At 47.9% G+C, this 24,681-nt stretch overlaps 10 protein-coding genes across 10 annotated transcripts; 5 read left to right on the top strand and 5 right to left on the bottom strand.

The window, feature by feature from the left end:
* Positions 1 to 438: 438 nt before the first annotated feature.
* Positions 439 to 3,153, top strand: BDV27DRAFT_143089 (fungal specific transcription factor domain-containing protein; the record flags this gene model as incomplete). The annotated part of the gene is made up of 6 exons (XM_032070048.1): positions 439 to 550; positions 643 to 697; positions 750 to 1,315; positions 1,452 to 1,914; positions 1,974 to 2,028; positions 2,104 to 3,153. The coding sequence occupies 6 exons, from the start codon at positions 439 to 441 to the stop codon at positions 3,151 to 3,153; spliced, it is 2,301 nt and encodes a 766-aa protein (XP_031930150.1).
* BDV27DRAFT_124429 (RraA family protein) lies at positions 2,744 to 4,196 on the bottom strand. The gene is made up of 2 exons (XM_032066083.1): positions 3,950 to 4,196; positions 2,744 to 3,870 (listed from the first exon to the last, which is right to left on the bottom strand). Exons 1-2 carry the CDS (start codon positions 4,001 to 4,003, stop codon positions 3,244 to 3,246), a joined length of 681 nt encoding a protein of 226 aa, XP_031930149.1. The 5' UTR covers positions 4,004 to 4,196; the 3' UTR covers positions 2,744 to 3,243.
* Positions 4,197 to 4,244: 48 nt separating this feature from the next.
* BDV27DRAFT_124427 (aconitase family-domain-containing protein) lies at positions 4,245 to 6,890 on the top strand. Its single transcript, XM_032066082.1, has 3 exons — positions 4,245 to 4,418; positions 4,480 to 4,925; positions 5,002 to 6,890. Exons 1-3 carry the CDS (start codon positions 4,317 to 4,319, stop codon positions 6,836 to 6,838), a joined length of 2,385 nt encoding a protein of 794 aa, XP_031930148.1. The 5' UTR covers positions 4,245 to 4,316; the 3' UTR covers positions 6,839 to 6,890.
* A 689-nt stretch (positions 6,891 to 7,579) lies between these two features.
* BDV27DRAFT_143086 (sugar porter family MFS transporter) lies at positions 7,580 to 9,264 on the top strand (the record flags this gene model as incomplete). The annotated part of the gene is made up of 2 exons (XM_032070047.1): positions 7,580 to 7,825; positions 7,882 to 9,264. 2 exons carry the CDS (start codon positions 7,580 to 7,582, stop codon positions 9,262 to 9,264), a joined length of 1,629 nt encoding a protein of 542 aa, XP_031930147.1.
* A 698-nt stretch (positions 9,265 to 9,962) lies between these two features.
* Positions 9,963 to 10,667, bottom strand: BDV27DRAFT_155301 (uncharacterized protein; the record flags this gene model as incomplete). The annotated part of the gene is made up of 3 exons (XM_032072111.1): positions 9,963 to 10,130; positions 10,185 to 10,565; positions 10,617 to 10,667. 3 exons carry the CDS (start codon positions 10,665 to 10,667, stop codon positions 9,963 to 9,965), a joined length of 600 nt encoding a protein of 199 aa, XP_031930146.1.
* A 1,358-nt stretch (positions 10,668 to 12,025) lies between these two features.
* Positions 12,026 to 12,782, top strand: BDV27DRAFT_155300 (uncharacterized protein; the record flags this gene model as incomplete). The annotated part of the gene is made up of 3 exons (XM_032072110.1): positions 12,026 to 12,073; positions 12,134 to 12,532; positions 12,609 to 12,782. The coding sequence occupies 3 exons, from the start codon at positions 12,026 to 12,028 to the stop codon at positions 12,780 to 12,782; spliced, it is 621 nt and encodes a 206-aa protein (XP_031930145.1).
* A 3,326-nt stretch (positions 12,783 to 16,108) lies between these two features.
* Positions 16,109 to 16,418, bottom strand: BDV27DRAFT_155299 (uncharacterized protein; the record flags this gene model as incomplete). The annotated part of the gene is made up of 2 exons (XM_032072109.1): positions 16,109 to 16,217; positions 16,282 to 16,418. 2 exons carry the CDS (start codon positions 16,416 to 16,418, stop codon positions 16,109 to 16,111), a joined length of 246 nt encoding a protein of 81 aa, XP_031930144.1.
* An 817-nt stretch (positions 16,419 to 17,235) lies between these two features.
* On the top strand, positions 17,236 to 18,174 carry BDV27DRAFT_155298 (metallophosphatase domain-containing protein; the record flags this gene model as incomplete). The annotated part of the gene is made up of 1 exon (XM_032072108.1): positions 17,236 to 18,174. One exon carries the CDS (start codon positions 17,236 to 17,238, stop codon positions 18,172 to 18,174), a length of 939 nt encoding a protein of 312 aa, XP_031930143.1.
* Positions 18,175 to 19,527: 1,353 nt separating this feature from the next.
* On the bottom strand, positions 19,528 to 20,600 carry BDV27DRAFT_155297 (hemolysin III family protein; the record flags this gene model as incomplete). Its single annotated transcript, XM_032072107.1, has 3 exons — positions 19,528 to 19,686; positions 19,747 to 19,974; positions 20,043 to 20,600. The coding sequence occupies 3 exons, from the start codon at positions 20,598 to 20,600 to the stop codon at positions 19,528 to 19,530; spliced, it is 945 nt and encodes a 314-aa protein (XP_031930142.1).
* Positions 20,601 to 21,464: 864 nt separating this feature from the next.
* BDV27DRAFT_170184 (uncharacterized protein) lies at positions 21,465 to 22,395 on the bottom strand. The gene has a single exon (XM_032075227.1). The coding sequence runs from the start codon at positions 22,351 to 22,353 to the stop codon at positions 21,562 to 21,564; it is 792 nt and encodes a 263-aa protein (XP_031930141.1). The 5' UTR covers positions 22,354 to 22,395; the 3' UTR covers positions 21,465 to 21,561.
* Positions 22,396 to 24,681: the final 2,286 nt, after the last annotated feature.

Raw genomic sequence — 24,681 nt, 5'->3', positions numbered from 1 at the left:
CATGATGTACGTAAGGTCAAACAATTTCGTAGTCTGAACCGTAGCGATATAAGTATATATTGTCGAACCACCTAGTATGTTGCCTATGTAAAATATAGTGATACAACACAAAGCATAGACAGTGAGTGTGGACAAGAGCTTGTCACTAATAGGCCAAAGCTGCTACCACATCAGATTTATCCGATCCTACATGGCATCATACCTAGTCTCATTCACTATATCTTTTGAAGTCAATTGGTCACTGACTGGGTTGTCGGATTCGGACCGCTACCGACAAGAAAGCAAACAATGCAAACTGCCAAGCCATTCTCCCCCGGATCTTCTCTCCGGTGCATACAGAATGCATGATCTTGGTTGCTGTTCCCCACATCTCCATGGTCTTGGGACAGAAAATCGTTTATTCACCTTGGATGGGTGTGTGGCTCTCCAGTAAACCATATGGCGCCCACGGAGGGCGACGTTGTGCAGCCAGCACCTTCGAAGAAGGTGCGGTTAGCCTGTCGTCGATGCCGTGCTAAACGTGTGAAGGCGAGTAATTTCCAGCGGATTAGTAAGGACGAGAATTGTTTGGCGACCCCAGCTAACGTTCTGCCAACTAGTGTGATGGAAGTATTCCAGCCTGTGGGAACTGTGCTCGTGCAGGTGTCCCGTGTGTTGATGTCGATGGCCGGAACAATGGACTATCCATCCCACGAGAGTATGGGATTTTGGCGTCCCACCCGGATAGACAATGACTGACGATAATTCAGCTTCATCACACGATGTTACGCCAGGATTAACTGGCTTGAACAAAGACTGAAGGAGATCGACCCTCAGTTCGATTTATCTCAAGGGCCCGCAGTCGACATGACTAGCGCGGATGAAACAACCACCCCTCATCGTCCTGCAATATCTACCAGCGGGACAGGTCAGGAGCATGCACATGCCCCGCCACCGGTACTCGAATCTGTTGATCACCCCCTTGTGGAAGGTACCACGTCTTCCAAGCGCTCGTATTCTATGACAGAGGGGCCAGAGGTGGAACAGCCCATTTTCGTTGAGCTGGGCATGCTCTCCTTGCACTCCGATTCCCGACAGAAACATTATCTAGGATCGTCATCTGGTCTGCTTTTCACGAGACTGATTGGAATCGACAGCGAGCGAAGTTCTACTGCGAGCCCTGAGTTGGTATCGACATCCTCTCGCAGTGGTCATCGTCGTCGGTTGGCCCCTGGTCGTAGCCAGTCACGCGAGGCCTACCAGGCTCTCTATGACCGTTTAAGAGAGGTAATCGTGCAGAATGTCGCTGTAATATTCGTAGCTTGTGGTGCTAATCGTGAGTAAGGAGTTGCCATCACCGGAGGAAGCCAGTGCCTTGTTAGAGGTCTATTTCCAGGTGATCCACGTGGATCACCCATTTCTTCATCCGCACTCAATATGTAACGCATATCGGGCCCTGAGAGACTGTGCAGACCTCGGATGTAATGGTCATGTCGGACCCAATGGCTGGATTGATACTATGAATCCTTTTGCCTACAATGGAAGATACGATGTCAGTGCCGGCAACGAAATCACCCCGATTTCTGTTTTCACAGCGACTTTCCATGTCTTTATGGTGTTCTCACTTGCGGCGACCGTTATGACTCGGAACAGAAGCTTTGATCACTCTCCAGATAAATATTATCGGATAGCCATGTCAGCTGCCTCTGAATGCTTTTGCAGCATCTCCGTGCCAGCTCTACAAGGCGTGCTGCTGCTAATGGTCCAGGGCTTGATTGGCCCTGCGGCTATCAACATCTGGACGCTCTCGTACATTGCGACGTCACATTGCATTGACTTAGGCCTCCATCGGGAGCCCACAGACTACTCCGAACTCACCCCCACCGCATTGACAATTCGCCGGCTTATTTTCCATACAGTCTATTCTCTTGACCGGTACGTTACTGTCCACCTCCATGCACCCTGTAAGGCACATGCTAAAAAGCCTGTCATAGCTCCATATCAACAATCCAAGGAAGGCCCCTGGGTATCCGGGACGAGACCTTCGATGTAAGGTGGCCGAAGTTTGAGGAAATCCAAGAGTTTACGTACCCAGCGGACCAGAGGAATGAACTCGATATACAGCTACCACCACCAGAGACCGTGGCTTTGTGTATATATCGCTTCCGGGTCGACTCTTACATCTCAGAAATAAAGCTTCTATTCTATAGGTTGCCAGCGCAAGGGGATGCCACGATCTGGCCCACGGATCTGGTTAGCATACAGCAACGCATAAAGACTAAGCTAGATGATTGGCTAGCGGAGACGGCAAGTCTTCGGCCGACGTCGAGCATGCAGGACATCGAGGACGGAGAATTGAAATTTCACTGCGAACAACTTAAACTGGAATCGCTGTATCATTCGGCTATCACCCTGCTTTTCCAGCCATCCCAAGTCTTCCGATCACCCTCAAGGAATGCTTTGATTCTCTGCTACCAAAGCTGTCGGAGGCGCTTACGGATATACAAATACCTCAACCATGAAGAAAAGCTACACTATACCTGGCGTCATGTACATGGTATCTTTTCCTCTGGGGCCACGATTGTCTATTGCTTTTGGGCCTCACGTGACCTTCTGGAAACGATACCATTCTCTGAAGCTCTGAGCGACCTGCGCACATGCTCCAACCTGCTCAGCGTTGGCAGCCAGTGGTGGCCTTCTCTTCGCAGAGGGAAAGACAGTTTTGATAATATGGTAGATCTCACAATCAAGCGATTGAGCCAGCTACAGGCCTTGTCTCAGCTGCAGTCCTCATCGCGGGCACAAAGACGACGGATAGCCCAATCAACCGATCCATCATCACTTGCATCGAATATGGGGTCCATGCAGGATGTAGTTGACACGCAGATGGGGGTACCTGTTCTTGACCAACATCATGCGGTCGTATATGGCTCTGTCAGCTCTGTTGACGCCCCAGCTGCAGCCGCAGACACTGTACGAACCGAGTCATACCCGGAACACCATTTCGAGAATGGGCCCGACCTATTTATATCACAGATTGGTGGTCTTCTTCCAGCCGATTCCGACGAATCTACTATTGACTCAGCTATGGAGGGCTTCTTGGTGGAATATTTGCATGGTGACTGGGGCTGGGATCCGTTCTCTAGCAGCATGGTAAATCCAGAGTACCCATGATATGCGGAACTCTACAAACGGGCTAGATTTCTCTCAACTCAGCGGGGCTTGTAGCTTAATGCTATACGAAGTACTCATCGTGCCATCTACCTATTTCCTCAATCGCTTGATCGTGGGGCCCATTTCCTCACCCCTTTCTAAACACAACCGAGTCTCCTCATCAATCTCATACCGTTCTTGACAGAGTCGCACGCATTCCTCCACCTTATCTGCCGGTACTGCCACCATACCGTCCACATCTCCGAGCAGGTAGTCTCCTGGGTTAATGACCACCTCTTCGCCAATCTCGCTATTCTCGTATGCAACGGACACGTTCAGCTCTGACGACCTGGTGAAAGTGTTTGATCCCAAGATGCTGATTCCTCGCGCGAAGAGACCCATATTCAACTCTTGATGCTCGTTAATATCTCGGAAGCGGCCGTCAATAACGACCCCAGCTGCACCTTGTTTCTTGGCGCGGGTGCTCATCAGGCCGCCCCAACACGCGCTGATCAATCCTTTTGGCTGCGAAACGAAGACGACGCTATCTCGAGGTATGTCATCAACGAAATGGCGTTTGGGGGAGGGCGCGGTTTTGTCGTTGGCATGGACCATGCGGACCGTGTAGGCAGGGCCAAAGATCTTCGCTTTCGGGCTCGTCGGCCCAGGAGAGAACATTTTCAATCCCGACAGGTAGCCACCACAAGGCACCTTAAGCTTGACTAGCGCATCACCTATCTATTTCGATATTCTGTGAGCTATTTCCATCCATGTCATCTTCTAGAATGCGTGTTCGGTGGTCAGTAGTTTAACTTACATCGCAGGACGTAAATTGTTGAAGAGCTCGAATAGCACTGGATCTGCTCGCCATCTTGATTAGGTTTCCGCCGAGGAATAAAGTTAACGAATCGATCGAAGAAAGGAATCGAGGCGAATCAGTGCAATACCACCGAGAATGTGAGGGTTAAAGAAGTCTGGAAGGTGAAAACGCCGATGAGCGGAGGAAAGCCGATCGAGGGTTCGGAACGATCCGAAAGCTCGCTGATTGGTCCGGAGTAGTCCAGAGAGCTCCAAATGTACACACTGGATCTCCAACTTGCCTTTATTTTTTCTCGTCTTCTTGACCCCCGCCGAAGTGTTGTTTCTTCTTCATGGTCTTACGGGCTGGATGAGAAAAATTGACAATGCAGCGCTTTCTATCCCCGGTTTTACGCACGGGACGACCGCAACCTCGTCTGGTCGGGGCGCCTGTCCGAAGGCTCGCCACCCAGAATAACTCAATCCCGGTGTGTACTTGACTGTTTGAATACTGACGGAGGTTTCATGCTGACTCCTGTTGGACCCCAGATGTTTGGTGTCAATTATGGCCAGCAACTTAGTAATCTAGACGCAGTAAGGCAAGGCTCGAGGCGCCCTCTGACATTGACCGAGAAGCTGCTGTACAGCCACTTGATCCCGAGCGATGATAAAGTATGGTCATTGCAAGAAATCGATCGGGGGAAGACGATTTTGGAATTGCGACCGGACCGCGTTGCCTGTCATGATGCTACCGCGACCATGGCCCTCCTACAGTTTATCAGTGCGGGCCTACCGCGAGTCGCAGTCCCAACGACGGTCCATGGTGACCATCTCATAATTTCCGAGAAGGGAGCGGAGCCGGATTTAAAGCGTGCGCTTACAGAACATGCCGAGGTCTATGAATTCTTGAGCAGCGCCTCTAGAAAGTATGGAATCGGGTTTTGGAAACCCGGTTCTGGTATCATCCACACAGTGATCTTTGAAAACCACGCCGTGTATGTTTCCCCCCACGTTGTTTAGAGAGAGATAGAGTTGTCCATGCAAGTACTAATTCATATGTGCTACCCTTAGACCTGGCGGCCTGATTATCGGTACGGATTCTCATACGCCGAATGCTGGCGGCTTGGCTATGATGGGCATTGGCGTTGGTGGCTCCGACGCAGTCGATGCGATGTCAGGAATGCCCTGGGAGTTGGTAACGCCTAATATTGTCGGAGTGCGCCTGACAGGCCAACTATCCGGGTGGGCATCCACAAAGGACATCATCTGCAAGCTCGCCGGCATCCTGACCGTTTCTGGAGGCAAGGGTCGCGTCATTGAGTTTTTCGGCCCTGGTACAGAGACTCTGGGGGCCACAGCCATGGCGACGATCTGTAATATGTCTGCGGAGATTGGCTCGACATCCTGTATATTTCCTTACACTACTGCGATGGAGCGATATCTTGCAGCAACGAAGCGGGCGCATGCAGCTCAGGCGGCCCAAGGGGTTAAACAGGCATTGCTGCAAGCCGACGAAGGGTCAGAACAATATTATGATCAGATTATCGAGATCGACCTGAGCACGCTCGAACCACACGTCAATGGGCCGTACACCCCTGATCTTGCCCACCCCATCTCTGAATTACGAAAGGCAGCCTCCCAGAGTGAATGGCCCATTAACCTCAGCCATGCGATGGTAGGAAGCTGCACTAACAGCTCTTATGAAGACCTTGATAAGACGCGACAGCTTGTCGCACAAGCGCGTGATGCTGGGCTACCAAAATTCAAAACACCCTTCCTTGTCGCACCTGGCAGTGAGCAAATCCGCGCCACGGCTGAGGCAGATGGTATACTCGAAGAGCTGCAGGAGGCCGGTGCCGTTGTGCTGAGCAGCTCTTGTGGGCCTTGCGTTGGTTCGTGGGACCGCAAAGATGTTGATGTGCGAGGCAAGGAAAAGAACTCGGTGGTATCCAGCTTCAACCGGAATTTTGTGGGCCGGCATGATAGCAATCCAGCGACTCATTCATTTGTCACATCGCCCGAGTTAGTTACTGCTTTCGCTTACGCTGGCCGCCTCGACTTCAACCCGTTAACGGACAGTATTCCTGTCGAGGGAGGGAAGTCCTTCCAATTCAAAGCTCCTATGAATCGAGAACTTCCAGCGCATTTTGCTGCAGGAGAAGAGACTTTTCAAGAGCCTCCAACCGACGGTTCATCATTGTCCGTGATTGTCGATCCGCAGTCCGACCGCCTGCAGCTGTTGACCCCATTTGCACCATGGCAGTCCGGGTGTGCCACTGACATGGAGCTACTGATGAAAGTGAAGGGCAAGTGCACCACCGATCACATCTCCCCAGCAGGCCCATGGTATAAATACCGGGGTCACCTAGAGAACATTAGCAACAACATGCTCACCACTGCATCCAACGCGTTCCTCCCTGGCAATGATCCGCAGATGCTCGGTCACACTCGCCACCCCATTACATCGGACGTCGAGGTTGTTCCTCAGGTTGCTCGTGACCTCCAAAAACGTGGCATCCGGTGGTGCATTGTCGGGGACTTCAACTACGGTGAAGGAAGTTCACGCGAACACGCTGCCTTGGAACCTCGTTATCTCGGAGGGGTGGCCGTAATTGCTCGCTCCTTTGCGCGGATACACGAAACTAACCTGAAGAAGCAAGGGATGTTACCTCTTACCTTCGCCGATGCTTTGGACTATGATCGGATCATGGAAGGCGATCGCATTACCTTAATTGGGGTCGAGGATGGTGAATTAACTCCCGGTCGGCAGGTTACCATGCGCGTCACTCCTCGAGAGGGACCATCCTGGAATGCGCAGTTGAACCACAGCTATCATGCCGGCCAGCTGCACTGGCTGCGAGCTGGCAGTGCGTTGAACCATATCAAGAATACCGCCCTCGCCAAGTAGAGGAGAGCATTTGTATTGATTATTTATGTCACTATAGATTTCACACTTGTACATAGTCTAACGGCGTTAATTGAAATGATATGACCTTAAAGAATATTAGCCTCCACTGTTCCCATGCCCAAATGTCTCTCAGGCTGTTAACGTTTCGCCTTTTCTACAACACAGTGGTAATAATAGTGATAGTGTTAAAGATAAACAAGAAAAGAGGACAAAGCGCATACCCACCATGCTATCTCAAGTTTCAGATTAGCATTACAAAAGGAGCTCCCTCATTGGCAATGGATTATGTGGGGTAGTTTAGTATAAGCCTTTTCCACGACCCCGGAACACTCCTCCCGGAGCTCTCCAGACTCCACGGGCTCGGCACAAAAGTCCCATGTGGATACGATGCAGGAATGCAATCTGGGGTATCTCGGTGTAATCCACCCTGGCTGAGTGGTCAGACTCGTCAGTGTGAGGACAAGCCCGTCCGTGGAGAATTTTACTACTGACTTGCCACCTCCACACCGAGTCTGTCAGGCGATACTTGACGACGACACCGAGAATGAGGCTTGGACCCCGCGCGAACATGCTCTACAGTTGAAGGGTACTTAGGGTTGAGCATTTTCCAGTCTCCTGGTACCCTACCCTGTCCTGGGATCCCTACTGCCCATTGGGAATTTTGTCCGTCCGCTCTCAAAGTCCTCCGTTGCTTGTTCCTTGATTGTTTGGTTTCTCTCTGCACAATTCTATCTAAGAGACATGGGTGCTGCCGGCGGTGGCTTCTCCCGGGATGCCGTGAAGCAGATTCCCGCTGAAGCCAAAAGGCTGTACATCTGGCTTGCTGTGATTTGGTCCAGCTACTGTGGTGGCCTGCATGGATTCAATACATCTAACATATCTGGGGCGATGAGCCTGGATCCCTTTGTCCGGGATTTTCACTGGACGGATCTGAGCGATGCTAAAGTATCAAATAACAGTGGCTGGGCGGTCTCCTCCATGCTCCTGGTATGTCCCCTGTAATCCTTACATCTTCGTATGTCTGAACACGCTGACAGAAATAGGGGCAAGTGACAGGAATCCTTATATCAGGACCTCTCGGTGAACGACGTGGGCGGAAACCAGTTATCATGGCCTCTGCCATTTTCTATACCATTGGTGCACTACTAATGTGCGGGAATGTTGGTTCGTTTGCAGAATTGCTCGTGGGAAGAATCCTTTCCGGTATAGGATCTGGATTCGGTATGACAGCCGGGCCAGTATACATTTCTGAAGTTGCCCCCCAGGAACTACGTGGTATGATGACAACCTTCTACAATGTCAATATCATGGGTGGTGTGGCGGGAAGCTACTGGATCAACTACGCTTCACAGGGTGTTATCTCTTCTGAATCTAGCTGGCAGTGGCGTACTACTTTCGTCTTGCAAGCTATTCCATCGGTCATTCTCTTTGTTGGCTATCCCTTCTTTCCGGAAAGCCCTCGGTACCTTATGATGCGTGGACGTGTGGAAGCTGCTCGCAGCAGTCTATCACGCCTCCGAGGCGGGCTAGAGGAGTCCAATGCTTACTTTGCCCGAGAGTGGATGGAACTGCAAAGCAAAGTTGACACCACGGCGGAGGCATCCTCTCAATCAGCCCTCAAATCAACACTTTCTCTTTTAAAAACATGCGTCTCCGATGCGCCCACACGTCGTCTTTTGACCTTCGTCACGTTGATCCAGACCTTCTTCATCATGTCAGGAGGAAATTCCATTACTTACTACGCGCCGACAATTTTGAAGTCAATCGGTCTCAACTCCACGCAGGTCCTTCTGTTCACAGCTGTGTATGGACTTATCAAAGTCGTCTCCGTCTTCCTCTATGCCTTCTTCTTTACAGATCGTTTTGGTAGGCGGCCACTTCTTCTCATTGGGTCCGCCGTAAACACGGTTTGCTTGCTCTACCTTGCCGTCTATCTGGGAGTTGCCAATCTGTCAACTTCAGCTGCTCCCTCACCGGCTGCCTGGGTCAGTATCGTGGCAATATGCCTTTTTGCTGTCGGGTACGCCATCGGCTGGGCGCCAGCCTTCTCCCTGACTGCATCAGAAATCTGTCCCACACATCTGCGCGGCACCATCGTCATGATTACATTCACATACCAAAACTTGCTGAATTTTGGCATTACGAGAGGATTCCCCAATATGATTGTTTCTATGAAGTCCTATGGGCCGTTTGCGCTCTTTACAGCGTTTACTGGGTGTGCCACCGTCTGGGTGTTTTTTGCCTTCCCTGAATGTAAGGGACGCAGTATGGAGAGTGCTAATGCATTGTTTTCACTCCCCTGGTATAAAATCGGCTTTCAGAAGGTTCCAACACAGGGTGAGACAAGAGAGATTGATGATGAGGAAAAGGTGATCTCCATTCACGATGAGGATGTGCAGGCAAAAGACAAAGATATGAGGCCCTAAGTGATGACTTTGGTCACAGATATGAACACTGATACGGTTGTAAGGATACAACTATAGCTATGAAACTGAATTGAATAGTACTATTAGTCTATATCCTTTTAGTTATCGTTCCACTTGTAGTGGTAAGCTATCTTAAAGAGAAGTGAGGAATAAATTAGATTAGTCTAACACTATTAATTAGTATACCGGGACAGATTATATCACCTTAAACAGGTCCGTAGTAGGGCTAGAAAATTCAAAATATTAGGGCAAGCTGCTTTATGCCGATTGCAGCTGGACTTAGCAAGCCATACACCTCTTAGTGGACTGGTCGGTTATTCGTCCCACAGTTCTATTATCGCAACGGGTTCAGTACGCATCGTACAAATCTGAGAGATCATGGTATACTGATCTGTATAAGACTTTGTTTAATTATATTAATAGAATCTAGGGGATTCAAGGACAGATAGCTAGCTATAACTCCATTACTTTATGTTCACAGATACTCTACTAAGTCAGTTCCGCGAGAAAGAGTACTACTCTCTTTTTATTAGATCTAGCACAATAGTCGGACGTACTATATATCTCCCAATATTAAATGGACAAATGACTACAAATAAGGGTTATGTAGATAATCTGAAATAGCATGGGGAGGTTCTAGAGAAGCTGGATAGACATCAGAACCACTTGATAACATGCTGAATCAACCACAAGCCCCTCTAGCAATCGTTCTTACGGACAATCACATTCCAGTTGTCGGCATAGAAAGCCTGTCCACCAACAAAAGAGCCAAGCTTCCCCTCCTCCCAGTGATAGCACCAGTGGAGGAGTTTCTCCGCACCGTTGGCAATTTCGGCGAACGAGTCCAGCGTTTTCGACTCAGTATTCTAAATCTCATCAGTGCCCCATTTCGCCAACAATGTCATGATCAATTTACGTACGTCATTGCACCACCAAATCGCTGCGTTGTAAGAACAACTAACTCGGCCACAGTTGCCCGGGCCGGGTCCATTTACAGGCTTGCCGGGGACGCCCTGAAGGTATTCAATGCCTCGACCAATGGAGGCAGACGAAACTGGAGTGAAGGGCTCGCCGCAGTAATAGCCCGTAGGGTCTGCCCGCTTCATGAGAGATTGCTTTGCTTTCCCTCGGGCTCGGATTTGTTCTTCAGCAATTGGGTTTTGCTTTGAAAGCTCAGCGACAACATCTTCGACGGTGCCTTTGACATTGATGGACTCGCCCGACTCTGTCAGTTGGACACTCCATTCCAAGTCCTCGACGCCATATCCTGAAGGGCCTTGTGAGGAGCTTTCGACTGGACCCTAGCAGCCAGTTCGTTAGAATTTCACGCTTTCATGGAGATGAAAACTTACAGCCGCCACTGAACAGGCAAGGAGCACTGCAATCAAGCCGGTGTACTTCATATTGCAAAGAATAATGGAGTCAAACGTTTGTTGTTGGAGCAATAGCCTTGAATTCTGTTCAGAAGAAAAGGAATAGAATGGATGATCCGAACTCATATCTATTTATCTCTTCCCTGGGCCCCCTCGCCCTCGGTATCGCTCGGATTCCTAATTTCAGATTCTTACAAAATTAAAACCTTGAGAGTGAACTATTTCTTTCACCTTAGCTCTGCCCCCTTTCTCCGTGCATTGGAACGAAACTGACTATCCTAGTCAAGGGTTCATTCCACCACTGTTGGCGCACTGTCCGAGTCAATTGGTGGGTTTATACGAATATTTCCCTGGTTATTCAGTAAATAGATTAAAGTGGGGTCTATTTCTTGCTAGGGCTGAAGAAGGTGCATCGAGGTGCATATACGCACCCAGGAGTGGATATGCAGTGAGATAGATAGCGTGCTAACTCATAGACTTAGCTTCTTGGCATGCTTAGAGTCGTTAATATATACACAACCGCAGCAGGTATGAAGAATCTCGAGGCTTGTCCTGCCAAGTATACTGCTCGCTCGATTTATTATAATTCATTACTCCGAATAGAGATTATTTAAGTAGAATTAGGTACTTGAAAGGTGGCCTAGATATCAACGCATATTACTCCGTACCTAGCCCTAGTTCTACTCAACGTGCTGCCCACCAAGAATAGTATAATGCTAGCTTCGCTTCGTTCCGCTGCGCAATTAGTTTAGGGGCGGAAACCATGAGATGGCAATGTAACATCATGAATCCTTCCGTTTCGCCTATGCTAGACTTAGCGCCGTTGGGTAGAAAAATGCATTCCCCTCTTGTTGAGCAGGGCGGCAGTTGCCTGGGAATGGCTTCATTGGGAACAGTAGTGCTATAGGGACCTACACCGTATCCAATATTCTCCGGAAGGATGACTGGTGTTTCACTCGTACGATTCACTAATTCCTTCAAGTTGCATATACGCCTTTTTCGCCCCAATATGTCATATCATCGAGGACCATTGTTGCATGCGGGCACCGGGCTCGGGGTTCAGTGACTCGACTGCAGTGGTAATTCGTAAATGCCAGGCCAATCAACATTTCACCATGGTGCATGCTCAACTATAGATCGATCCGGTGAATGTTTAAGATTGAAAATTGATACACCAGAGGACCCTCTGCCTGTCATGTGACTCTATTCTATCTCCGTATTAGCAGTATGGAATCCTGGCCTAGTGGCGCAAGTAGCCGACATGCTCTTTTTGGAACTCGGACAAAGCCCGAGTTTGATAAGTATAAGAGTCGGGTGCTTGTCTCGCCTCCTTGTGGGTGCTTCAGGTTCAATATTCTCCAAGTCTACCAGATCTTCAGTACATCACCATGCGTCCCACCTTCGCCATTGCCATCGCCACCTTCTTCTCTCTTGGGGTACTCAGCCACTGTCCTGACATAGATCTCGAGTCCAATCTGACTGACCTTCCTCTTTAGGCTCAAGCCCTGGAAGCTCCAATTGAGGGTTACGGCGTTGAAGACTTTGAGTGGGAAGTCGAATCTTCACCCGGTAACAAGCTCCGCCTCCGGGGAACAATCGAAGAAGTCACCAACCAGGTCCGTGCCATCAACCCCAACTACAAACGGAGCGAACCGCAGGCCGAGGCGCGCAACGATACGGACGTCTTAGCGGGCTCCCTGGAGAAGCGCTACGACGAGGAGAGCTTGATTTGCTACCCGAATGGGTGGGGCGCTGCAGATGGAAACATGGTTCAGCAGGGAGTTGAATACCTGAAAAATGACGTTGCTGGCAAGCCTACAAATGGGCCTGGACCTGGAAACTGTGGCCGAGTGAGTTGCAGTTATAACAATGCTATTTGGTGGTGCAATGATAACGTCAGTTTCCCCTTTGGCCGTCTATGACGGGTACCTAGGTTGCTAACCATAAGCTAACTAAATTTCCTTCATGTAGACCGAAAGCAAAACTTTGGACTCTTTCCGAGAGATTGGCCTTGCTGCGGAGGAAATCTGCAACAGGTGCTGGATGTCTGCTGTTAGTAGCGATTCAGGATTCGAGAATCTTTGTGCTGGTCAAATGTTCATGAAAGACAAGTGGAATGTGATTGTACGTGATGCGAAGTGTTAGTTTGCCCATGTTTCTAGACTTGGCGAGACCCTCATGGGTGCCTAGAATTTAGTTCTTGAATGTAAAGTGAGTTGGTATCTTGCAAGAGCCCGAAAGGTAAAGGCCCATACCATCAGCGGAAGACCACTGGTAATTCCAGGTAATTCCAGCACTTCTTTCAGTTCAGTCAAATTGCTTATTAATTTTTAAATTTATTTTTCTTAACCATGGCTCCGAGCTCAACCCTAGGAAGCTTATTGGATATCTATTGCAATCCTTTAGCTCTTCGAGAGAGGCATGAGTTACAGCCAGTAATCCCGCCTGTTAAGCAACTCGGCGGTTCATCAAATTGTGCACTATACCGCTAGATGTGTGATGAGGCTCCTGTTAAGTTATGCTTGATGAGATGATACCTGAATCATACGCTACGTTTCGTAAGGCTAGAGCTCTTAATCATACTACCAGTTGTATATATAATTGAAACACGTATAGCACAAATGCTGTATACTATCATTAGATGCGCCATCAAAAATGAACTGGTAGAAGCTGGCATTATGTTGCATTTTAATGATAGGGATATTGTGGTATGTGTCGGTGAAATAGCCAATAGGGAGCTAATTAGATAGAAACCCTTGTAATTGCCATGAGATCTCTCGTGACTGAAAGCCAGGGCAAGAACGGGAAGCATATGGATATGCTATTCGGGTAAGTGTCATCCTTCGATTACACGACATTACGCTAACACAAACGCCCACCGGCTATCTTTCCGCAGAGGTATATATGATGGTGACTTGAAAGAGAGAGTCAGCTTTATTGGACTGGTAGTTTAATCATGGGCCAATCAGTCAATCCAAAAATGGCCTTGGGTCAAGTCATGTGGGAATTTGGAAGCTGGCTTTTACTTTGGAGTTGGCCAAGGGTGACAATCATGAAGGCCTAAACGAAGCGTCTTGTATCTTCAAAATCTTCACTTGGTTAGAGATAATCTATCACGATGACTAGGGCTCAGATCATAATATGTATTGTACCTGATTTTGGATTCTTCATATTGAGTTCTGGAATAACGTACTGGAGTCCCCCTTCAAATGCCATTTCTGATGAAAAGAGCTTGAGAATAAATATAGGGGACAGAATTATTAACTTCTGTGGTAGTGAATCTGTACAATCTTGATATTCTTCGATACTGTGGCTGTAGAGCTTTATGATCGAGAGCTGGCTTCTGGGTAATCTGCCTAGGAAAGCACCTTTTGTGCGAGGTTATTATTTGGGTAGCCTGTACTTCGTCTATCCACCTTTTCTACACCCTTTTTCAGTGGGTGAAAGAAGCTCATGCCAAGCGACTTCATTAGATGAATGTGTGGACATATGTCTTCACCTGAAGTAGATACGTGACACTGTGGGAGGCTAAGCAGAACTTAACCAACTTAGGTATGAGCAAAATGCCAGATTCGTCCCCTCGAAGGTGCATACTTTGTGAAGTAGGCATCTACATTATGAACGTTCTGTAAGACCTTCTAAAAGAGTAGATCAATACATAGTACGTTAGATGTATGTGCCTAGAAATAGAGGTCCGTGCTACTTATAGCCCTAGGTCACGGTCATCGAAAAACCTCTACCGGGTAAATGAATGGAGACGTCTTCAAGCTGAAGTATGAGGCCACACCACACTAATAACTGATTGGCTTAGGTTAAGTCATATGTTTTCTGCTTTGTAGTGATCAGTGTCGTATCACAAAGATCATCAATAAGCAATATGGCACCGGTATTCTTCTTCATAACAAGGCTGCACTGCGTACTCTGCTATTTAAGCATGTAACCGTAAAGCGACTATAGTCGAATCAAATACCTCTCGAAAAACTTTAAATTGGTCTTCTCTTGGAGGAGCCTGGTCTCCACTGTCTCTATATCAGAGGATGAATCTTCCAGCTGAAATGACCTCTAAAGACTCCGTCCGTCCCATCCGAAAACATGCTATACATTGTTCCTTTGACATCTCAGTCCATGTCTGATCTAAATAGTCCTCCCAGGGATTCGTTTCACTGATACTTAGACCTCACTTCTTGCAAATTACGCTAGAGATAGCTCATGCTAAAAATAGTTATGTTATTTTTTGAACAGTAATAGTTGAGGTAATTTTAGGTTTGTGATTCGTAGTTTCCTCAATTAAAATTATATTATGGTGTAAATAGAATCATATTAAAAGGTTATCACAAGCCTACTAGGTATTTACTATCTGTCAACTGTATAACAAGACTATCATTAAAATCGGTTAGATGGCCAAGGCCTACTCGCAGGTTACCTGACTTACGATCAGTATTTAGGCCACGTAGGCACTTAGATAGGAAGAGTTAGACCTAATTGTCCGTCAGTTTGGCCCCTTTAGTTTAGCCCTAGTGTACTAGGTAATACCGAATATCGCCGATTCAATAGATATGAACAGTTATGCGGTTATAAGGATACAATGATAGCTATAAAATTCAGTTAAACAGTACGCTTTTCATTATATCTTCTATTTACTATTCTACTTGTCGTAGTAGGATATCTTAGAAAGAAGTGAGAAACAAGTTAGATTAGCCTGATACTACTAATCAGGATACCAGGAGAGATTATATCTCTTTTCATATAGGTCTTAGGCAGAGCTAGAAAGTTTTAAATATTAGAGCGAGCTGCTCTATACCGATTGCAGCCGGGCTCAGCAAGCCATGCACCTCTTGGCGGACTGGTCTGTTATTGGCCCTAGAATTCGATTACCTCGCAACACGATTAATACACATCAAGTCAATCTGAGAGATTATGACAGATTGTAGGTGAGCTAATCTGCGGGTTAAGAACATAGATCTTTATCACCAAGTGGTTCTTGGACTACTTGAATCCAGGGGGAACGGAAGCATATAATCCCTCACCTATTTACAACTGTAAAGGTGCACTCGGAGGGGTACAACAGTGGTAACGGCTAGTTTGTGTTCAAAAACGGTGCGTTCGTCTCTAAACGAGCAGTTACGATGAGCAGGCGGAACTACTGTCACTCAGGCTATTTGCAGCTGAAGATTGTCTCATTCTTGTCATTATTACTGAAGACAAAATGACCTATCAAGTATAGGGCTAAGACTGGGTTGTCGTGCAGCAGTCTCTAATTACATTACTTTCTTATATGGATCAATTAAAATCAGTTCATATCATGATCATTTCCTATGTTACCTCCCTCTGGCTTCTTTGTGAATATAGATGTCTGTGTAGCAGAAGAAATTAGGTCCTAGGAGCCGAAGAAAATTGCACCTGCTACTGGACTTCTCACATGAGTTTGAATAGCAGCACCAAGAGAAAACGATAATAAGGCCTAGGGGAACTTAAGCAGATGAGAATGTACGTTCGAGCTCAATGTTGCCGACACAAAACTCATTCCTTTCGTTGTACATGTCCAAGGTTAAACCTGACTCCGTCACAGTTCCCTGAAACCTACAGGAACAGTATTTTAGCTCAAGTCTTATAATGATGGAAATATAGGAACGGAGACACTTACCAGTAGTAAGACTCCGCTGCCTGATTCTGAAGGAACTCGATCTCTACCTCCCCGGTGTTCTTCCTCTTGAACCCGTTCAGGGTCCCGACGTGGATCGAGTCCACAGACCCATCCCAGCTGAGGCAGTACCCCCTCATGTTGCGGAAACACGTAGACCATTCAGGTCCAGATCAGCCCGACAACAGCTCGAGCTCAGCTCGCCACTACCGAGTGGGGTTGGATTAAGTGGAGTGATCATGCAGGTCATTTCCGCAATATTATGTACATGTAGCCGATCTAATCAGGACACACCGATCTTTCGATACATACCGTGTTCAGGCAGCGCGAGCCAGCCACACTGGAATACCCCCAAGGTTTATTTCAGATTACATAGATAACATAATTGGTTCTTTCTTCTCACATTATTCTGATAGTTTTCGGTTGCCTTTCAGGCAGTTTGCCACCGTCGAAATTAATACTCTCGTCAAGACCCACGATTGATCCAGAGCGACCCTATCCCCGGGGTAATCAGGATGCTGCTATCTTTCTTGTCCCATTCCTCCGTAGCGTATCGAGCTTGTCGGAAGGTTTGCCAAAGCAGGCAGTCACACCATGCGGCTGACACCACATACTTAGTCAAATGAATTCTCCCTACAATATTGTGCGTAGGTATAGGGCCACTGGGTGAAGTTCTCTGGGCTGGTTGCTCAGGTCACGATTATCACGGGGGTGGCTAAGTGTGTATACAAGGTAGCGTGATGACTTCACTATTTCCTCATCAGGCATATTTGATAATAAATACATGATGCAAAAATGTCGTGTGGTAAGACATGACTGAATGTCTTGGTCTCTTCTGTCCGACACATCTCATCCTTCTCTGTTGCTAAAGCCAAATATCAAAACACCACCAAGTATACACTAGGTATTACATATCGCAGAGCAACGGATAGTCTTCAACTTCCCTTGATTTTCAAGATGACTGAACAGCCCCAATCTACCATCAAAACGAGGTTTCTCGTCGTCTCAGACACCCACGGCCGCAACTCCATACCATCGTCAAATGAGCCAGCAGATGTGGCCATCCACTGCGGCGATCTCACGATGGGGTCCACCTTACAAGAATTTAAAGCTGCCATCAACCTTCTGAAGCAGATCAACGCCCCGCTCAAACTTGTCATCGCGGGCAATCACGACTTTACACTCGACCCCTCTGCCTTTCAGAACAAAATCCGCGAAGCCCAGAGGCTGCAAGGTATCGACCCTCTCCTAATCGAGAAAGAGTATGGCTACTGTGGGCAGGTTCGAGAACTATTCGAACATGTGGACGTGAAGGAGAAAAGCGGTATCCGTCTTTTGGATGAAGGGACCCACTACTTGACCCTTCCCAACGGCGCGTCCTTAACAGTATATGCCAGTCCGTACACGCCGTCGTTTGGGGAATGGGGGTTTCAGTATAGTTCACATGAATGTCACGAGTTTGTAATCGGAAATGTTGACCTGGTTATGACGCATGGCCCGCCTCGAGGCGTCCTGGATAATACCATCTCTGGCAGGCGGACAGGCTGTGAGCATCTCTTCGAAAGGGTTGCTCTATCTAGGCCCCGAATGCATTGCTTTGGACACATTCATGGAAGCTGGGGAGCCAAACTGATTGCATGGCGCAAGATGATTAGTGAGAAACCGTCCCATCTGACTGATATCGACAACGGCCAATCAACGGTAATCGAGAAGCTCTCCAATATCAAGACGAGTGGGCCCCGGCCATCTTACATGACCAGTCACTGTGCCGATGATGCAAATCCCCTTCAACATGGGCGTCACACTCTCTTTATCAATGCCGCTATCGAAGGCTCCGATGACTTTCCCTCCCACCCTGCATGGCTCGTCGACTTAGACCTTCAAAGAGCCCTTTGACCTGCCAACCATGTACTTCCCTTACCATGTCTCTTCATCCTTCATCCGTATTTCATTCCTGTATCCCAAAGTGGCTCAAAGTCTCATGTATCTAGTTGTGTTCTTCAGAAAACCATCTGACATTTACTTGTCATAATAGACAGGGCTACTGTATTCAAATACCAAATTAAGGTAGTGGCGGGAAAAGGAGCACTCGCTCTGCCATTGAAACAATATTCAATATGGAAGTCCTTATTTACATCTTGTTGAAAATCACCATTGCATCTGCCAGCTGGTCAGCCCAGCTGCGGTATCGTCCTAAAGCTGGTTTTGTTAGAGAGAGAGCACACATCATTTCTAATGATACACTGTAATCCGGGTTTCAGCCACAGAAACACTGCTCTTAGAGACGGTATCCCTCATATACATGCGAGGGCCAACGGAAGCGAGCCGCTGCTGGGCCGGACCGATCGCCGTGGAGTGGAAGACAGGTAGATTGTGCCTAGCCCCATCTACTATCTTACCATCCATACCATCGGGAAGGACTGGATACATAAGGACACTCATTTAGCACATATGTATTTAATTATTCGCGATGAAGTACACATCGTTACTCGGAGACTATCTTGGGCATTTCACCCCTAAGCCAACCTATCCTACAAGCACTTAAAAGGGCCTGGGTCCGTGTATTGCTTAGCACAGTAACGGTAGTGCTGCTAGATACTCTTTGGAGCCGCAGTAGCAACCCGGTACGAATAGCTCCCAGGCGCCCTAGTTAGAGTGACCAGTCGGCCACGGGTAATAAAGTCTGTTAAGTGAGACGGGGTTGGTAGGCACGAAGCTTGGCTAGAGCTGGTCCACCTTCCTTGGAAAGGTCGATGAATCGCCAGACGCTCTGAGCTATTGCGAATCTATGGATGATGTTGATCCATCGTTTCCAATCACTAGGGCCTTGGGAACCGGTCGAGGAAGAGGTTTTCGAATCCGTTGGGTCCCTTGTTGGCGATAACAACAGCGGAAGTCGGTGTATAGCGTCAAAGATACGGATATCCGTCTGATCAACTTTCTGATAACAACGGCATGCGGCGTCGAACGGGATATAACTGCGTTCAATGATGCCTGGGGCAAACCGAGCTCATAACTGTCACGCTATGGCCATCTGTTGATCTGATAAATTAAAGACTCTTGATTTTCTATCTAAAGGAGCGACGAAAGTCGGCTTCTTATACTTGTGTTCAGTCATAAACAGCAGAGACAATCTGTAGGTAGCAGCTATGCTGCCTTGTGCTAGTGTTGATCACGCTATGCGTGATACCGTTCAAGATGCCTGATCTTGACAATACTTGAAGAAACCTACATTAGGAGAAACAGAGTTCAAAGAGACGAGCAAGTAAGATTTGCCTGCGCATAGTCGAAAGCATCCAGATACCCAATCAACTGGACCACAGCAGCGCATACCACCAGAATGTGAAAGATCGAATGGGAGCCCCACAGGTCGAATTTGCCAGGATATCGACTTTCGGGAAACCTGGTCTTCGGAACCACGTGTGTTAGGGTCAATGTCTGTCTTGTGCGCAAAATTAGGAGACTCACTGCATAAAACGAAGTCCCAGATAGAAGGAAGCCTGCTTTTGCCAGAGTATAGGGGAAAGCCTTTCTCATCATCTGCGACATGCCAAACAAATTGAGTCCATGGATCAAGGGCGCAACACCGGACAAGCCAGTCGCCACGAACATCAATGCTCGGAAGAGGCGATAGTTTCGGCCCTGGAACTTGGGATGCATTGTCATAAAGATGGTCAACGTCCCGAAAACTCCAATCTATCAGCCGAGGAAAGAAGAGCGTTAGACTCAAGTACCAGGTCTGAGAGAAAGAAAAACTAACTAACCATAGACCAGTAGATATTGCGTGGCAAAGGTTCACACCAGAAAACCATGTATATTCCCAAGATAAGGCCGCCCAGTATGAAGATCACTATACCCAACATATCCGATCGCAGGCAGAGATGTTCTACGTGTTTGGAGTGGTTCATCAACGTGTGGTACGTCGCCGACAACGACAGGCACGTGAAGGCCGTCAACATAAAGATGGAGAAAGCAATGAGATCGGCGCCAGTGACCCCGGAGTGTCTGCTGGCAAGGTACTGCTGGATATACCACTCGCCGAGTAGGAGGAAAACAGCCGGGATGAGGTGGGAATAGATATTGACTGACTCGTTGTGGATATACGACCAACTGCAGAACGAAGCGTGAGCCGAGCCTGAGATAGGCCGATAGCCACGGAGAATCCACTGGTTGGATTCACGTCGGAACCATTCGGGCATCTCATCGAACGAGAGAAGAACTGGGCGTCCTGCCTTGCCAGCCTTGGATGCGGTGTCGCTGATGGATTCCATCTCCACTAGCGACTGCAGGGGCGGAACTCGAAGACGGGGAGCAAATGCCATTTCCTGTCGTGCCTGATGATAATGTAGTGGAGGGAGGCCGGCCTTTGAGAGTAAGTGGAAATACAAGATGAAGAAAGGGGTGTCCCTCTTGCTTTGTTTCTCGCACTACTGCCTTTGTATTCAATCGCGCCCTGTTACAAAGCCCCACATAAAGCAATCTGGCACGACGCATTCAGCGCCACGATCATCCAGGAAGAGGGACCTAACAGGATGCAAACAGGAGCCAAGAAGAGTTCAGGGTACCATGTAGCCTGGAAATACCTGTAGATGATCTTTGGCAACCGCCTAGAGCCATATTGGTCTTTTTAATGAATTTCATGGCCCAAGTGCTGTCCACGATCCTGGCACGTGCTTGCACTACCCTAACAAGCCGCCTTGCTGATTCAATTATTTACTGCTGACCGTACCTTTTTAATGCTTATTACAGTTGTGTGTGTGGCAGAACAAGCAGGAACCTGCCAAATCAAGTTGTTCAAATCAGGATACTTAGGCCCAAATTGTGCAATTGGTCCTCCCGACAAAAGCGGAGAATCTGTATTTATCCATATCAGGCACTGCTACAGGTACTTGTCCGTTCTCCCAATCCTTCCACCGGAAATTAGCTGACTACGTCCAGCGCCCCTGCTCTTGCTCTGCTTTGTGTCGGCAAATCGTGTCCTGCAGAGCCATGATAAATCCAGGTATATCTTAGGGGTGTTCCAATGATATACTGTCATGCATTTACTGGCTATTCTTCGGGGCCAGTATTGTGGGCTATTCTAACCGTGGTAACCGACCACTATCATAAAGCAAGATTGGGTATTACTTAGTAAAGAAGTTATAGAAAGCATTTCAATGGCAGAACATTATTATTGAGACATCTATATACAAGAAGAAGGCTCCCTTCACCAACTCCTACTGAGCACCGTAACTAACGCCTCCATACCGACCACGAACAAGACAACAGACAGCCAAGAACATCTCACATAACCTCATTCCAGCATTTGCCACGGCCCAGTGCCTTATCACAGTCACTACCAGGGAAGTTCCTCCAGGTCGAGCCATTCTTCTTGCAGTTCGAGAACCATCCGTTGTAATCCATGCAGATATCATGTCTCTTCTTGCACTTATCATTATGAATGTTGAACTTATCGCTGCAGTTCGGACCGCCATGATTGTTCATGCAAGATTTCTTTCCCTCTCGTTTCGAGTGGCTGCCATGATGATGGTCGAGCACGATCTTTTCGCCGAAGTCGTAGACGAGCACTTTACCGTACTGAGCATGTGGCTTTGCAGCTTTCTCGAGGTATATAATACCATCCTTGATGATATTGCCCTCCACACCCGTAATAGATTCGGTCTGCCTTCGGCCCAGAACAGAACTGTCGCCGTTAACTTTGGTGAGGTCCAACTCGCCCAGTGAGTTCGCCTCGTGGTGCTGGCCGTCATGCTCAACAAGCGCTCCGTCGACTGGGAAGTAGGCCCGCAGTGTGCCAGACCCCTGATCGTAGAAGTAGTTTGGCATGTTTTTCCACACATCTGGGTGCTTGTTGTAATGGTCGTTCAGGTCGTCTAGTTCTTCAGCGGGGATCTTGATGGTTTTGTAACCGACTAATTTGACGGTGTCGTTACCGAGCGAATAGTCCAATGAATTGATGTAACGCTCCTCGAAGAGTCTCAGATCTCGTTCGGAGAGAGGGAGGCCATAAGAAAGGTTGGCAGATATTGCCAATGCTGTCAGCGATAGCAGCTTGGAAATGAATGAGGTCTTCATGATTAGAGAATTACAGTCGCTTATCTCGATGTTTGATGAGAAGATTGGTTGATGGCTTTGAGATGTGGACGGCATTTCTCGTCCTATTTATCCTTCATTCTCCGGCGCGGATGAAAAGACAGCGTCATACTGGTTTGCATCTTCCTCGCATACTCCCCCATTAACACGAGCTTCTCAAGTCGTTTGGAATGTGTCACGCAGCAGACCATCCCAGAAACGATGAAGATTGTCATCACCACAGCTAATTTAAGAAGTTATACGACCTCTCGCTCGAGTTCACATCCATCCGTCTTCTTGAATGAAGGGAATACGGATATATTCATGTCTGAAGAACTATTTTTGGCACAGCCAAGATTGTCGATCGCGGCACATTATTGCATCCAATCGTTTGTCAGTCTTTACGATGCCAATGCTGAATAGCCTCGCCGATTGTATGCGAATACGAGCTCAGCGCACTGAATGCTGGCCTTGGCACAATTTGATGTCGCCTCGTATCCGTCACCCACATGATTGTAATATAGCATCCACTGGTTGTGACCCTGGTAGCTGCAATCACTCGATGGTAATGCATACATTGACGCGAGCCTGGTGTACGGCGGAGGGCTTTTAGTTCGATCGTGCTCGTTACGATATCACCTTGAAGATGAGCGACTCGATACGCAACGAGTGTCTTTAGACTAACATACTTGCGCGTTTTGAAAGCATGTGTATCATATGCAGTGTTAGGTTAGACCACCCATCGCTTCTAGCCAGTCCGTTAAAGATATAGAGAATTTCAGTTGTGCCAAACTCACAAACCACAGTACCATCGTCATATAGAACAGTTGAGGCAGGAATCCCATCACCTCTTTTTTGACAATATCTATGAGTTTCCAGAGACTCATTCCAGAGTGCCAGTCCAGAGTACTGCAGCGGGTGCTCGGTCCTCTCTATATATCCCATAGTTCCATATCCTTTCCACGGTGGACTGCCTCAGGCAACGGTTACCCCGCCAGCTGCGCGAATGGCTGCCCTAATTAGATTATTCAAGAACCCCCAAGCCATTCGTTCTGTTTCAATCCAAATAGATTCTCCTTCCAAGTTCCTTGAAGTCCTGAATATGAATATTCCCAATTTCCCTTATACTATACAATCTTGTAGCCCGCCGGTCTACAGAGCTCCGAAGGCATACCGCCAGTTACCCCCGCTCTGCTATTTAACCATATATACGGAGTAAACCCCCTGGATATCCTTTCAGTCTCCGCCGATCTCCAACAACAACAACTTGAAACATCACCTGCGGCCATGGTAACCCCGGTACATACACCTTCTCCCTCCATTTCTTTTACGGCTTCAACTAACTGACTGTACTATCGAGTCAGCCCCAAGGCTGGTCTAATAGCCCAAGTGATCTGGACGAATATTGGTCGACGGACGAAAGTGCGGGAAGGTTGGCCGCCCAAGTTCACGAAATCGACTCACCAGTGGCGGTGATGTGCACTGGACTGGATTCTGGTGACGCACTGCACCTGTTTGCCTCGGGCCAAACATACTACCTGTGGAATGCGATAAACGACTAAATCTTGAAGATTATCTCTCCAACCAAGCTACAAGATATTGTGGCGCGGATTGATGGTCCGGGTTTGGCGGCATTGGAGCTACAAGAGGTGGAGCCAAGTGATTGATCGGAAAGGATATGTGATGTATCTCATGCATACTAGCTCAGCAAGCAGTCGAGTTAGTGCAGTGGGGATCTATGCAACTACTTCTCCGGAGGAGCGTAGGATGTTTCGCTCTCAACTAACTCCCCAGCATGTAATGTTGTCACTTGAACCAGTCATTCACCGCTACGCTATTTCTCCTATTTGGAATAACCATCCGAGATGCCTGGCATATGACCTTGGTGGGCGGTGGGATGGGGTGTGTCGATTGAACTTTGGAATGATTCACTACTGATACTGGCCGACGAGACAATAATACGTAGTTCCATTCTAAGTACGTCAAGCTTACACAAAGCTATGGAAATAGAAGAACACAACTTATCAACCGAAGAGCGTACATGGCAGAATTTCAAGTCATAAACACGAGGCGCTCTGTCTACGCCAGCTAGACTGGGAAAGAATCCCAGACCCAATAGCCGCTTCCTTGCCACTTACTCGATCATTAACCGGCTTATTCATTGTATAAACGTTACCACATTAGATCCTCGTGCACCGCAAACCCTACTCGGACCTGGACTCTTCGGAGACATATTCATAGATTGGTATTTCACTGCAGGAATCCATGGGTACTCAGAACTCAAGTCACATCATCAGTGGGGTTTTTCAGGTTCGTGGACAGTGATACTAA

Source organism: Aspergillus caelatus (assembly GCF_009193585.1).
Source record: "Aspergillus caelatus strain CBS 763.97 unplaced genomic scaffold BDV27scaffold_41, whole genome shotgun sequence".
NCBI lineage: Eukaryota > Fungi > Ascomycota > Eurotiomycetes > Eurotiales > Aspergillaceae > Aspergillus > Aspergillus caelatus.
Note: the sequence above shows the minus strand (reverse complement) of the source record. Positions and strands in the feature narration are given on the sequence as shown.

Excerpts from the sequence above, each read along its gene's own strand:
- BDV27DRAFT_170184 (XM_032075227.1), bottom strand. The coding sequence starts at position 22,353 with ATGAAGACCTCATTCATTTCCAAGCTGCTATCGCTGACAGCATTGGCA.
- BDV27DRAFT_124427 (XM_032066082.1), top strand. The coding sequence starts at position 4,317 with ATGCAGCGCTTTCTATCCCCGGTTTTACGCACGGGACGACCGCAACCT. Across the intron at positions 4,419-4,479 it reads CCCAGAATAACTCAATCCCG|ATGTTTGGTGTCAATTATGG; the intron begins GTGTGTACTTGA and ends GTTGGACCCCAG. Across the intron at positions 4,926-5,001 it reads ATCTTTGAAAACCACGCCGT|ACCTGGCGGCCTGATTATCG; the intron begins GTATGTTTCCCC and ends TGCTACCCTTAG.
- BDV27DRAFT_124429 (XM_032066083.1), bottom strand. The coding sequence starts at position 4,003 with ATGGCGAGCAGATCCAGTGCTATTCGAGCTCTTCAACAATTTACGTCC. Across the intron at positions 3,871-3,949 it reads AACAATTTACGTCCTGCGAT|ATAGGTGATGCGCTAGTCAA; the intron begins GTAAGTTAAACT and ends ATATCGAAATAG.